The following is a 14233-nucleotide window of genomic DNA, read 5'->3' on the forward strand; positions in this document are numbered from 1 at the left end:
GAGAAAGAGGGGGAGGTGTGACGGGGTAAAGGGGTGAGAAGAGATGGAGGGAGGGAGGGAGGGAGGGAGGGGGCGACGGGCAGAGGGCAGACGCCACAACAACAGGCGTGGGAAAGTTACCAAGTCGCGCGAGACCAGAAAAACTCTCACAATAGACATGAATGAAGGTAGACCAATCCTATCGCGAGATGAAGAGATACCCTCATAACCTGCTCGTCTTTTTTCTCACAAGGCACCGCACTGTAACTCGATTCCCACGCCTTATTGAGCAATAAACTCAACTACACCTCTCTGCACTGAAGGGCTAGAAAAGACACCTCGAGGATAAAACAAGTATGAACTGAGGCCATGACACTGGGAAAATATTATTCTTCATGCTGGCTTGATAAGAAAATACAAATAAATTTATAGCCTATGCGCTCTCAGCGAAAGTATGTCCTTGGCTTACATGAGACTTGGTGACTGATCAAAAAGAAATGAACATGCATAATAAAGCCACATTACCATAAAAACCCTCCTTAAGAAGGCAACACTATACATTTCATTTAGGATCGTTTTAATAGATCAAGTTTTATTACAATAAAAGTATATTTAATGGTAAATACCCAACATTGTGTAAAAGTTTGACGAAATGAAACTCATCAATGAAGACAGTAACAGATGTGCAATTTTCCCAACACATTTACAGAATTGAGATATTCTACAGCATGTACATGATTTTGCATAAAATGTTTATGAAATTTTACATTTAAATTCATTGGCAAACCATAGGGAAACATATTTATATGGAGGAGCAATGGTAACACACCATTATTACATAAACTACAAGAAATCTTCAAATATTTTTTCCCCCCGATTCAATTATTGTACAATAGCATTATATAAATATTCTGTACTTTCATGGCACATTGTAAATAGTAAGTGCAGAAAAATGGGTACTCAATTATCTGATACTTTTGGCAAAAGAAAGTGAATCATTGGCAAGGCTAATATGTGAAAAAGGCCAGGCCTGTGACATAAACCCCCCACCCCCCCACCCCCCCACCCCACACCACACACACACATACACATACACACACACAGAGTAAATGTCTATTACATATAGACAAACAGCAAACTAGCAACGACAGTCTTCTTAGTTCTCAACTTCTCAAACAAATCCTAGGACAATTCTTCCTGAGTCATGTTAAGATAGTTGGCAGGAATATGCTGCTCCAAATCAGGAAATCTTTGGAGAAAGTCTATAAACATTTGGGGCCAAATACAGCGGTGACCCAAAATTAGAACATTTAAAGAAACAAAAGAGGTACTTATTGAAACTAATAACCCACAAACATTTAGAAACAGAGAACTGCTGCTATGACAACATGTTAAGAGCACACATTCTCCTGTTCTCGGTTTTCCAAATGTTTATAAAAAAAACCTCCAAAACAAAACTCCAGCTGGGTTCATGAAACATGGTCCTCTGCTCCTGATGTCTGAACGCCCCCTCAGTCTTTAGGGCTCCAGTTCTAAATCTTCCAGAAAATCTTCTTCCTGTAGAGCAGGAAGGAGATGAGAACCCAACAGGAAGTAGCCAGGAGGTTCTGGGTGAGGTGCTCAGCGTGGGATTGGCTGTTGGCCATACGCCAACGGAAGGGGAAGTACTCCTCAAACACTTCGTGGCCAACGTACACGAGGATGGAGTTCATACCTGGAATCATGCACACAAGTGGAAAGGTAAGGCACGGGCCGCAATGGTCATTTAAGGGTATATTCACACCAGTAATCAAAGTCTGAGAAAAATGTTAAATTGGTAACTTAATTTTGTTTCTGATTACCCAAAAACACACACTAAGCCAGAAGTTTGCTGGCTTCAAGAGAACAGACTCACAGTTTACTGATGGTGTAAACTTGTAGATATGGACTGTTGAAGACTACAGCATGTTTGCAACATATAAATGTTTGTGTCATCCAACCCTGCTCTTGGTGAATGCCTGGCAATAGAGATCAGTGCTCACCGGGGTAGTAGAAGGGGGCTCCAGTCCACCACTTCTTCACATCCACTGTGTAGTAGACCAGGACCAGCACCACATAGGCAAAACAGGCCAGTGTTGTCACATAGGACAGAGACCTAGAAGTCACATGGGCAGAAAATGTGCAGCACCATTAAAGACACATTCTACTGCAAATATGTAACTCTAAAGGATATCTCTGCTGTTTGGGGACTTTTAATTTGTCTGGGGATTCCCTTTGCCCCACTTTGTGGACCCCACTCTTTTTAAAGCATGATATTACTCTTACTCTAATTAGCATAATATATCAAGAAAACAGTCACTGCCTAAAGCTACTTTCATACAGGACACCATAACCTCACCCCTGCACTCTAAAACCCATTATTCCCAATGGCTCGCCCCGTGTATTAACGAATTTCCACTGTGCCGAGCAATGCACGGGCACAGCACTTCACCCAGCACAGTGACCTTGTGCCAAAAACTCAACCTAGTTACACTTTTACGTTGCGTATTGTGATGAAACACCTGTGTCCAATAGTTACGACAAGGGAATACAACACTAACAAGATGACAAGCTAGGAATAAAAGCTCCTATTTTTTTGCGCTACTACAACTTGCTGTACCAAGCAGCAAGCGCAAGCAAGAGTGTCCCATCTAAAAGACACATGATCTTTACCATAGGTTCTTGTTGACAGGAATGAAGCCTTGGTCTCTGGAACACTTGGTAAGAACCGCTGATATGATTCCCTGTGTGGTACAACAGACAATATTCAACAACACTCAACATGGACAGGATAAGAGTCCAGAAATTTTTTTATCTCTTTCTAAAAAGACACAAGCATTGTGACAGAGATACTACATTGCAATGCAGTGAATCATTATATTATATCATTGACAGATTTACACATATACTGTAAAGATGTGGAGTAGCAAGATAATCAGCTTACCAATACAAGGCCCCATATGAGGAACCTAGACATTATTTTTGAGTGGAGATCTTTGTAGTGTAAGATAATCTTTCCTGCCTGGGAGAATGAAAAATAAATCATAAAGTTATTTAGTCTGGTAGTTCTAACAAGCTAGATGATAGTTTCCTCAGAATTGGAAATATGAAAAAGAGCAAGAGACAGAAGAGAGGGACAAGAGACAGATAACAAACCTGTAGTCCAAGGAAAGCCATGAGGATAGAGTTGATGCTGCCCAGAACACCTTCTGGGTCATATGGCATGCGAGTCGCATAAATTACCTTGATTGAAATGCAAACAGGATAAGATTATTCTGAATATAGTTATACAATAAAAGTATGGTTTCCTGCTATGAGACAATCTACCCTTCCACTACCTCTAAAGGTTCACTAGCTATGAAAAATGGGACGCATTTGAGAAAAAACTGATAGGAAAACACCTCAAGTTATAAAAAGAGTAAATGTGTCTATAGTTGATATGTTTTTGGTTGTTTTGCCGGTCACTAACCCGCGAGGAGGGGGTCTGATAGATGTGTTTTTCTCCCAGCAGCCAGCGGTCGATGAACCCAGCTGCTCCACCGGTGCAGTTGGCGTACAGACCCATGTCCCCAATCCCACCTGGACCCAGGTAGCCACTGCACAGAAAAGATCAATGTTATTAAAGTAAGAGTCAGGGGATGGGCAGCGAGGTTAAGGCAAACTCTGGAGGAGTTGACATCATAGGTCATGATCGAAAAAGGCACATGTGCACACATACAAACATAGACAGACACAGACACAGACACAGATCCGTTTGACTCACGTTGGGCAGCCTGGCACAGGAAGGAGGAAAGTGAAGCAGAGCCAGATGCTTTCCAATAGAAGCACAACCAGCCACGCTGGCCAGTACAGCAGGATCTCGCCAGGGTACCACCATGCATCCTGGGAAATATAGACACTCACAACAAGCTGCCCCTAAACGATGCACATACCTATAACTTTGATCACAAATACATTTAGCAGAAATAAGTTAACAAGAGAGAGTTTAAATTAACTGCTGTGCCAATTAAACATAAAAAATGGAACTGAGAATGAAAGCATGAGGGTAAAATGGAGGCGTTGACTGACCATGGGCAGGGTGTCCAGGCGAGCTCTGGCCACCAACAGATCCAGGCAGGCTACAACCAGATATGACCAGGCCAGGCGCTGCAGCACACCTGGGATCCGCAGGTTGTCCCAAGATACTGTGGATGAGGGTGGAGAGAGTGAGCACACATGCACCCAGTTTAAAGAACAAGAGAATGAGCTGTCTTAAAGGGTTTGGCTAATATAGCTACACCTGAATACATGCACGTCTGTAAATATGTGTGTATACTCACAGGGTCCCTGGCAGTAGTTGGGGTTGATGACGAGGACTCCTATGACGAAGAGCTGCAGGCTCCTCCACACAGTCTTCCACAGCAGGGAGCAGCGAGTCGAGCCTCCGCGCAGCAGAGAGTTGACTGACAGGGCGATGGACGTCCCCATTATGAACACAAACCTGGTGGGAGGGAGGGACGGGGGAGTGGAGGAATGGGACAAAGAGAGAAGTGGTGCAAGAAAAGAAAGGAGGATGGAATGAGGGGAAAGAGAGCGAGGAAAGGAGATAAGGTTCACTCACAATGTGAACATTGGATTTTTCACTTCTTGACTCAAAGCCTTACCCAAAGGACAAAGGAGCTGATAAGGTTTATTTATTTGGCACAGCACTGTTTCCCCTGGGATTTTTTAGGGGTGGAGGAAGTATTAGTTTGAGGTCTAGTTCCAAACCTAGTTACCTTGTAGTTAAATTCAATTCAAAACTTTATTGTCCCTTGAGGAAATTTTGGTTTGCAGACAGAGTTTACAATAAAACACACAATAATAACATGATTAAAAACACAACAAAAACACATACCATATGGACATATCTCATACACAAGCAAAACACGCTACTTCATTTCATGTGTAAATTGCACAATATGATTGCAATGGGGTTGAATGAGTCCTTGGTTCTTTCACTCTTTTATTCCATAACATTATTATCACATAAGGACAACTTCTATACATTTACTTTGCATGTTTTTGTTTTTTTTAGTGGATTTTTTAAAAAAGATTTTTAAAAATAATTGTCAAATGTATCTGTTAGTAATAAAACTGTAGAAGCTGAGCTTACCAAGGGAAGACCAGATCAGCAACAGTAAGGCCTGTAAAGAGACAAACAGAAAGTACTGGCTTCAACGTGACCAAATGTAGCATTTCTGAAACCCACAATGCAGTAGTTGGTGGTATTGAGGTAGAGTGTGTGGCCAAGGCTAGGCAGATACGTGACAAAATTTGTGACATGGTTAAAAAGAAATAAGAGACAAAGCTGGGCTCACCATTCCAACTCTCATGTCTGAAGAACCAGTATCTCCCGCCTCCATAGTTCACAAACACCATAATGACCAAGGAGAGACTGAGAGGAGATGGAAAATGCAACATTACTGAAAGGCAATTCTTTATCCATCCGGTGTGCAGCATCACACCAAACAACAACAGCTAAGGCACATGGACATACTAACCATGTTTTAAATCAGAGATTCAATAAAAGCAAATAAGGATAAAAGAAATATAATTCAATAGTTCACTTTATATATCAAGGATAATCCATCTAGAAGCAAACACTGGATCCATGATAACATTACAGTTCGGGCACATTCTTGAAAAAAAAAGGGGGGGGGGGCGCTACCCTCTGAATGTGTCCAGGGAGCGCAGCCTCTTGCTGGGGGTGGGAGGGGGAGGGAGGATGCTGTCGGTCACTGGCTCCACTATCCTGCCTGGGGAGCCCAGTTCCTGGATGATGGGAGAAAAGTTAGATATCAACACTTCATTGCACCCTCTGGAATTAAAAACAAATACAGATCTGCCATGAGTTACAGCAAATAAATGTGATTTGAGACAGACATGACGACATTATACAGAATTATACATAATAGCACAGGTTATCCCTTGCAAAAATCATTTGGGGTTCAAATCAACAAATATGGGTTTTTGAAGGCCAATATCGAGACAGAAGTAGCTGATAGCTGTTTTTGTGCCAGTATTCAATATCGTTAAATTTCACCGTTTATATGCCAAGAAGTTATAAGGATTCAGTACTTCCCCCAGATTTGTATTCATGTCAGGGTGGAAAAGCCTCTGTAGCAGCATTTAGACCATCATGGGACACTCAAACTCATTTAAACCCATACTAATGAAATTACTGTAGGTGGTTAGCAGCTCTATATATACACGCAAACCAATACATCAGTCTAACCGTAGTAATCATGCACCAAGGTCGGTGTAGTTACAGAACCATCCTTGGCCAAATCAGGTCCTGGGGTCTGTGATCATAAACATGCCCTCCATGCAAACCACTGTCCCACAGAAACACTCACAGAGTTGATGAGCCTCTCCGTCTCCATGGAACTACCCAGTCGGAAGAGGATGTTCTTCACTACATCAAGCCTGGAAAAGACGTTATCAGCCGGTTAGGAGTGTTTGCTTGATACACCCGTGCTCACAGTTTCCACTCAGGACATAAGAAATAGAGCAGCAGCCGTTCTCAATTGCTGTGCTGTGGCATGAACTCAGATGGGGATTAAAGTTTTGTTCAAATGCTAAAACCACTGCCGAACACAAATATTACATCAGCAACATTAAAATCGTGTGATCAAATTTAACATTTTAATTTATATTTTGCTACGTTTATACTTTGCTATCACTTTTTGTATGATTATACCAGACATTGGGCCTCATGCAAGAACCACTCGTACGAACAGATTCGTTCTTAAATCACTCGTACGAGCGATTTAAGAGAACTTGCCGCATTCACCAATTTTCTAGTATTTACAATTTTCTCTTAGGTACGAACAAAATGTACGAGTGGTCCAGACCTGTCGTACGAGTCACGTACAGTCAACCTGCTGTTCTCCAAAGCAAAAAAAAAAACAAAAAAACTTTGTTGTTGACTAATGGATTGTATCTCTGTCACTTTGAAGAAATGTTGAGTTTGAATATATAAATGACACTGTAAAGTAATGTATAATCATTTTGAGATTAACCAGTACAGTGGTTACAGCAACAGGAAAAATAGCAAGGGAGCACTGATGGCTTTTTCAAAAGAAGGTAGTGCGTAATTTATTTTACCAAAGCTGCATAAAATCTCAGTATCCATGTGGGTTAGTAGCCTAGAAGTGCGCTCAATACAAAGACAAAACAAAAAACACTAATAATTGCCAGGTTATTTGACAAACACTCAGATGAAACAAAGGCAAGGTTAGATTGTATTGGGCGAAATACATTATAGAGGGAGATAAATCTGATTTATAGGCTATTTTACTCCAGGTGATAACTTTAATGTGGGTAAGTGCAAGTGAATCTAAATTTAGGTCTTACCAGGTTGATGTGCAAGTCGCTGTCCAGGGCGACCTCTGCTGAACACATGACACTGCTATATGACCAGTTATGGCAGGTATTGGCCTATTCTTTCATCAGTCTGTGTAACAGAGAATTCCTCTTGGCCCTCCTGTTGCAGTCATGGATCGCCTTGCTTTCCCCCCCCCCCATTCCTTGGCTTTAGCAGGGCCTTTGATTCCACTATTGAATTATATTAAATATTATATGCTTTGGGTGACTTATTTCTAATAGTAGGACTTCAATCTCAGAGCTGGTAGATTTCTCCTTAGTCTTCCTGTCAGTTTTATGAATGAAGCTTCCCGACATATGGGCCGGACGCCTAACCTTATATGGCATTATTGGGGCGTCAATTATGCAAATTCACAATTCTCATGAACGCGCGTTAATTTAGAACAGGTGGAATTCATCATGTTTACGCAGGTCATTTACGACTGTTTTCTGAAGATACGAGCGTTTGGTGAATCTGACGTGGCACACTCGTACGAGTCCACGTCACGAAAAAAGTAAGAGAAATTTAAGATACGAATACAAAAATGTTCTTGCATGAGGTCCATTATGTGACACTTCCAATCAGTAATAAATACATAAAACGAATTAATGGCATTGATAAAATTGAGAACCGTTGCGGTATTCAATCAGTCCACACAACACAGCTTTACTTAGGCATTTACTGAATTTATTAAATAAATAGTAAAGGGAGTTTACCTCAGTACTGTTCCTGCAATGGCAGACACTATGGCCAGTCCAGCAAACAGCATGAAAGCTATCAAGATCGCTGTGGGGAGAGAGCGGTGCATGGCTCAAACACAGTATATTCTTTGTAGAGGGGGGTCGGTGTGAATGAATAGAATCAAAATATATGACAATATGTCTATTTAATATGGGCTTATGCATGTATGTGTGTATGAGACTCACGTATGTAGCTGTTGACAGGGTCTGCATCAGTCACCATTGAACAGTTGACTACTGAGGAGTCGTTCAGATTTTTCACCCACAGAGAATAGTTCCCATGCTCCCCGAAGTGGAACGGAACCCTAGGCATTAGAGACAATATGCTAATCAGACAGCAAGCCAGCCAGACCAGGCCGACCAATACACACACACACTGCATGCAGAATCCATTTGTGTATGTCATCAATCAAATGTACACAGTGTCGACATACAGCACACACCTGAAAAATTATTTCTTCAAAAATGCTTGAAAATCGGTCAAATCTATTTAAATATTTCTACTAAAATGTTGAATTTTAGTGGTCGATTTGTTTAGGCAATGACATTATTTTTTTTCCCCAAATCATCTTAGATCTTCAAACACATTGAAATAATGTTTGTTCAGGTGCATATAACACAAACTACTGTGTTTGTAAGAGAGATCTGAATATCCAACTCATCACTTCCAGGTTGATATTCACCAGAATATACTTAACAGTTTTTTTTGACCCAGGTCTGGTGTGCGTCTGTGTTCAGTAGCTTACGTGCAGAGCTCCAGGGTGATCGGGGAGCTGTTGAGCTGCAGAGTGATCCCATGTTGTGCGCTCACAGTGAAGTCTACTGAGCTGGGCACGCCAGCAGCCGGCCCCGCGGGCACCACCCCAAGGTGCTGGTACAAACACTACCACACAGGACAACCATCACCATGATCAGAAAAAGTCAGGTATCCACAGCATCACAGCATTAATTGGAGAACATTTGGTGTGTGTGTGTGTGTGTGTGTGTGTGTGTGTGTGTGTGGGGGCAGCAAGTCTACCTGGTAGCAGTGCTCTGACATCCAGGACACCACCACCTCATCGCCCAGCTCATTGTTGACAGTCAGAAATGCCTCATCCATCTTCAGGGCTGTAGCCTTACAATGATGGGAACCAGCTGGAATAAGGAGGAGGGATACACATACAAATGCATTAACATGATAGGAAGAGAGGAAATGCACTGGGAAGATAGTGTAGGCTACAGCTCAACGTTTTTTGTAGCAGACCACACCCAATAGAGAAGCCACAGTGAGGCCACTGCTTACTAGACTGGTCGATACTGTCATTTCAAACAAAGCTGAGTAACTATACTTGCTGTTACACTGGTTATGAAGTGAACCGAGAACACATTGGCAGGCTACGGCCAGCTTTCCTGACTCCATGTTGTCCTGTATATTACAAGTCAGAGCAATCAAACCGTGAGGGCTTTTGCTTTGTAATCCCCATTTAGAGGCTATAGCTGCGTAGCTAGCAAGCTGCAACTTACCTCAGCACCGTGGTTCAGTGTGAACGTTAGCGGGTACCTTAAACCATCTCACTGTGTGGTGGCTAGCTAGGCTAAAAGAAAGGTGAGTAGCCCCGTTTAACAGCAGGCAATAGCCAGCTACTGTGGAGGAGGAAGGCATGTGATGATGTGAGAGGGCTGAGGTTGTGACTGCAGAGCCCCGTGGTCACATGCTATATTAATCCGTAAAGCAATCTGGGAGGGAAGTTCAAACGTCTGCGGTTCTTTCCTAGACTGTCTGTCGTTTCCTTCATGTAGAGTTCAGGGTTTTGCTAACCTAGCCATTACCTAACATATCATATGCCTCAATAGGTAAATAATTTAATAACCCTCGTATTTTGGTGAAACGTCAATATGTTAGCGAAAGTTTTGTAATCGTTGCGGAGTGATTTAAATGAATGAAAGGGTGAAACTGCTGTGAAACCAATTTGCTAGCTAGTAGCTGATTGCTAGAAGCAGTTTAGGTAAAAACTCTGTTACTTACAAGACATTCCAGCTGTCAGCGGCGCCACGCTAATGGCCACAACCAAAGCAATAACTGCAAGAGAAAGCAGCTCGTGTTTCTTTGGTTGTGTCATTACTTTCTCACTTCTCTCTTTCCCCCCTCGGTCGGAGATGAGTCTTTTGTTTTTTTTATTAACTTTCCTCTTGCCATTATACATACCACTTCCGATCCCTGCTTGTTTTGACATTGTAGTGGGAGCAAGAAGGGACAAAGTACAAAAAACGTACCTGGCTCGTGTCCGTCATTGTGGCCCTAAATTATCTACTGGAAAGTATTGATGCGACGTGACTCCTACCGTTCAATGACTTTATTCTATATGGACATTTGGGCATTGAAAAATGACCTGATGGATCCACTTTGGTCAAGTTTAAACGAGCATCTCTTATCAAATATCACTACTAGATAAGGGAGTGGTGAACATGGAAGCAGGCGTCAAAGCTGCGGCGCAACTTTGGTGCAATTTACCGTGCAGATGCTTGATTTGGCCGACTGAAACTAATTAGGATGTCAGAAATGAGAGGAGGCAAATGCACAGAGCGCCCACTGTTCCGCTACGTCCGAGTATCACAAACGTCATCGTGAAACGACCAGAGTTTGCTCTCAGTCTGTCGCAGGTATCTTCCGTTGTCAACATCCAATATTTATTTTAACCAAAGTACACACTCACTGAAAGTAGTTCGCAGAGCTGTGTTTGGTGATGAGTAGCTTATGAGAAAAACAACCTTGTTTCAGGTATCACAACTTCAGCCTCAATGAATGGTCTCTATCAGATCGGTTGCTATGGTAACGGTGATGTTTTTATCATAGAGATTAAACCGTTATATCTATGGTTTTTATGCCATGTCTGCCTGCCAGAGGTAAACTTGGAGGAGAGCGCACGGCTCACACACTTCCACGTACACTTTCACAGACTAGGAGACGGAGTGACTCATCTCTAATACACACAATCTTTGACTGGAGTCAGCTGCTTTTTTTATAAACTCGCTTTTACGCATGCGCACACTTGTGTCAAGGATTTGAAATCGATTGTCGAGTGAATAAGAAGTGCTATTGGGATTTAGAGTGTAAGTCTATTGTCTGATCCACACTCCGGAGCAGTAGGTGGCGGTAATGCACCAATAAGCTGGATGCCAACCGCCGTTAAACTAGAACAAGAAGAAGAAGTAGAAGTAGAAGAAGTGCTCTTTCCCGACCCTGTCACCATGGCTGATAAACTAAATGTTCAGAGAAGGTAACATAGTTTTTAACTTTTTGAATCACATTTACGTCGTTGAATGGCACTGTTACACACACGCGGATTCATAAACCACAACAATGAATCAATCATGTAGTTTTAAACAGCTTAACAAATTGGCTACGTTAGCTAAACTTTAGCTAAAACCTTTCAGCCTTTTTGCCTGTCAGCTCCTCGCTAATTGTTTTGCTTTTTCAGTGTCAAAATAGCTGCCGGAGCAGTTGTTTGTGTTGAAAGTGAAATCAGAGGAGATGTAACTATTGGTAAGAAGATACTTCATTGTTGGCCACTCGCAAGTAATCAATGCTGACTTGACAAATCCTCTATTTCTTTATGTAACTAATCCCCTCATCTTTAAGCTATCCAGTCTAATTTTACAGGTTTTAATCAAGTGTGATCCAGTGATTTTCAAACATGTTTCCTGTGTTTCCCCAGGCGCCAGGACAGTGGTCCACCCCAAAGCTCGTATCATCGCAGAGGCAGGGCCCATCGTGATTGGAGAAGGCAATTTAATAGAGGAGCAAGCTCTCATCATTAATAGGTGATGCAAGATCCCCTTTATCTCAGTGTATAACATGTACTTTTCTATTTTAGCCACCTTTTTACACACTGTCTTCCTTTTCTGTATCACCCTTCCTAGCATTATATGAACTATAAGCTTGCTTGTTTAATCCGCCCAACAGTTACCCAGAGAACATCACACCAGAGTCTGAGGGAGTGGAACCAAAGACCATGACCATTGGTATCAACAATGTGTTTGAAGTTGGATGTGGTATCCTTTTGACTGGCGTAATCATGAACCCAGCTGATTCTGTAGGCCAAGTCAGTTTATGTTGTAACATGTGATGATGCTCAGTCATCAAAAACAAACTTTCCCTTAACCAACCACTAATAGTGTCGCAAGCCCTGAAAATTGGGGACAACAATGTGATAGAATCGAAAGGTGAGTTGTTTTCATCTATGTTTGGGTTTCATTATGTGTTTATGTAGGGCTGTGGGCAAGACACACATGTAACACTGGGAAACGGAGTATTTAGATGTATTAGTTGCAGACCTGGGTCAAATAGTGTTTGCAAATCCTTTTTCTTGTTTTACTCTGTTTTAAAGGGCCAGATGGGTGGAGTTTGTCACATGTAATATTTTGCACCAGGCCAAATTAATCCAGTCAGAGAATGATGGCTGAAAGCTTCCAAAATACTGTTATGTGAATGATAACCTACTTACCCAAAAACAGAATTGTACTAAAAGGCAAACCCCACCCACCTGTTACTTCACACAAACTGTGAGAAGTATTTCAAGTAATTATTTGACCTAGGTCTGATGAGTTGTACTGTTACAATGTGTGTGTGTGTGTGTGTGTGAGAGAGTGTAAGTCACTGTATCAAATGTCCTCTGTTCTGTCGTCTAGCTGACGTTGGGAGGAATGTGATCCTCACCAGTGGTTGTATCATCGGCGCCTTCTGCCAGGTCAACACCTGTGAGGTCATACCTGAGAACACGGTCATCTACGGCTCTGGATGTATGAGACGAGTCCAGACAGAGAGACCACAGGTACACGGATACACACAGGGGGGAGGTTTGGGTGGAGAAAAGTAGCCCTATATAAGGGCTAGATATAAGAATTTAGCTAACTCTTCATCTGACTGTTGTCAGATTACACTCCGTGAAGGTCAGTGAAGAGGAGGAAAACTGAAAATTAGGGATTTCTATAGCAGACCTGCCCTGCCTCAACATGTTAGTGTTGATGTTGTAGTCATGAGTTTATATGAATTTAAGATTAGACAGGTTAGATGCATCTAACTTTGTAGAGTATGCCAAATTTCTAACCAAGTTATTCATCAAAGCTTATGTTTTTATTTAAAGCCTAAGATGTGAGCGACACTATCAACAAGAGTTAACCCCACTGAGGTGTGGCCTTGTGCATGGAATAATAATGAGCAGTGGCTCACTTCATAATGCCTGCTTTGATGGTGATTTTGGACAAGAGGCTGTTGTGTATGGTAGTAAAAACTGGCGGCATGGGAGCAATGGTGGGAGTGAGGACACCAACAGGAGTGTTTCTGTCTCAGAGATGGAATAAAACCTCTACAAATGCACATGCTTAACGAGACAAATTGAGGCACAATGTGAACACGTTAAATGTCACAAATCTTTCCCATCTTTGCAACTTCATTGCCCTCAATAGCATTTTTTGCGAATCTTTTTAAATTCATTGTAGTATAACAGCCCACTAGTAAGCAGGTACAAGATTTTCTGGACATGCCCAATGTCTGTGAAGGTGGTCAAAGGGAAAAAATTATGAAAAGTGCCTCTTCTGTCTCTTTTCTGTATTAATTCCTTTGTCTTTCTCATCTTCTCCAGCCCCAGACTCTCCAGCTTGACTTTCTGATGAAGATCTTGCCAAACTACCACCATTTAAAGAAAACCGTCAAAGCCAGCCACAATACAAGCTAAAAACTAACTTCACACTTATTAGAAATGACAGATTGACTTTTTTACCAAGACGAGAATTGGCATATTTAAAACATCTTACTGGAGGGAAGTCTGAATGTACAGTATATAATTATGCAAAATGTAGCTAACTTTGTCAGTACTTTTTTCTTCTTTGTCACTAAAAGAATTTTGTACTTTAACCATTAAGAGCAGATAAGTCATTTATCTGTATCTTACTTTGCTATGTTTTCTATGACTAATAAAATAACCTCAAAAATGCTGGTGGTTTTGTATTTCATGTAGACAGAGTTGTGATGACAGTACTGAATTTCACAACTAGTTTAAGAATGTCGGAAAATGCATGCAAATCTCCAATGTATACCTGTATGTTGAAATGAGAAGAATATCAACACTAC

The 14233-nt window shown here is 41.7% G+C and overlaps 2 protein-coding genes across 2 annotated transcripts; one reads left to right on the forward strand and one right to left on the reverse strand.

The window, feature by feature from the left end:
• Window positions 1–1426: 1426 nt before the first annotated feature.
• hgsnat (heparan-alpha-glucosaminide N-acetyltransferase) lies at window positions 1427–10304 on the reverse strand. The gene is made up of 18 exons (XM_071531734.1): window positions 10130–10304; window positions 9143–9258; window positions 8871–9007; window positions 8311–8429; window positions 8101–8170; window positions 6375–6444; window positions 5687–5790; window positions 5337–5413; window positions 5132–5162; window positions 4317–4477; window positions 4066–4181; window positions 3761–3879; window positions 3467–3593; window positions 3154–3240; window positions 2942–3019; window positions 2671–2741; window positions 2001–2113; window positions 1427–1693 (listed from the first exon to the last, which is right to left on the reverse strand). Exons 1-18 carry the CDS (start codon window positions 10221–10223, stop codon window positions 1512–1514), a joined length of 1872 nt encoding a protein of 623 aa, XP_071387835.1. The 5' UTR covers window positions 10224–10304; the 3' UTR covers window positions 1427–1511.
• Window positions 10305–11255: 951 nt separating this feature from the next.
• LOC139654611 (dynactin subunit 6-like) lies at window positions 11256–14124 on the forward strand. Its single transcript, XM_071531730.1, has 7 exons — window positions 11256–11381; window positions 11583–11647; window positions 11820–11925; window positions 12068–12156; window positions 12280–12327; window positions 12793–12935; window positions 13746–14124. Exons 1-7 carry the CDS (start codon window positions 11278–11280, stop codon window positions 13836–13838), a joined length of 648 nt encoding a protein of 215 aa, XP_071387831.1. The 5' UTR covers window positions 11256–11277; the 3' UTR covers window positions 13839–14124.
• The last annotated feature ends 109 nt before the right edge of the window (window positions 14125–14233 follow it).

The sequence above is a fragment of the Centroberyx affinis genome, unplaced genomic scaffold (genome assembly GCF_046629955.1).
Source record: "Centroberyx affinis isolate AG114_WGS23_722 - 3 ecotype Tasmania unplaced genomic scaffold, CSIRO-AGI_Caff_v1 ptg002119l_1, whole genome shotgun sequence".
Taxonomy (NCBI): Eukaryota; Metazoa; Chordata; class Actinopteri; order Beryciformes; family Berycidae; genus Centroberyx; species Centroberyx affinis.

What these genes read in the sequence shown, in the direction of transcription:
- hgsnat (XM_071531734.1), bottom strand. Translation starts at nt 10,223, where the DNA reads ATGACACAACCAAAGAAACACGAGCTGCTTTCTCTTGCAGTTATTGCT. An exon ending in ATTGCAGGAACAGTACTGAG is followed by an intron (nt 6,445 to 8,100) that starts GTAAACTCCCTT and finishes CGTCTTTTCCAG; the next exon opens with GCTTGATGTAGTGAAGAACA. An exon ending in ATCAGACCCCCTCCTCGCGG is followed by an intron (nt 3,241 to 3,466) that starts GTTAGTGACCGG and finishes ATTTCAATCAAG; the next exon opens with GTAATTTATGCGACTCGCAT.
- LOC139654611 (XM_071531730.1), top strand. Translation starts at nt 11,278, where the DNA reads ATGCCAACCGCCGTTAAACTAGAACAAGAAGAAGAAGTAGAAGTAGAA. An exon ending in CAAGCTCTCATCATTAATAG is followed by an intron (nt 11,926 to 12,067) that starts GTGATGCAAGAT and finishes TCCGCCCAACAG; the next exon opens with TTACCCAGAGAACATCACAC. An exon ending in TCCAGACAGAGAGACCACAG is followed by an intron (nt 12,936 to 13,745) that starts GTACACGGATAC and finishes CATCTTCTCCAG; the next exon opens with CCCCAGACTCTCCAGCTTGA.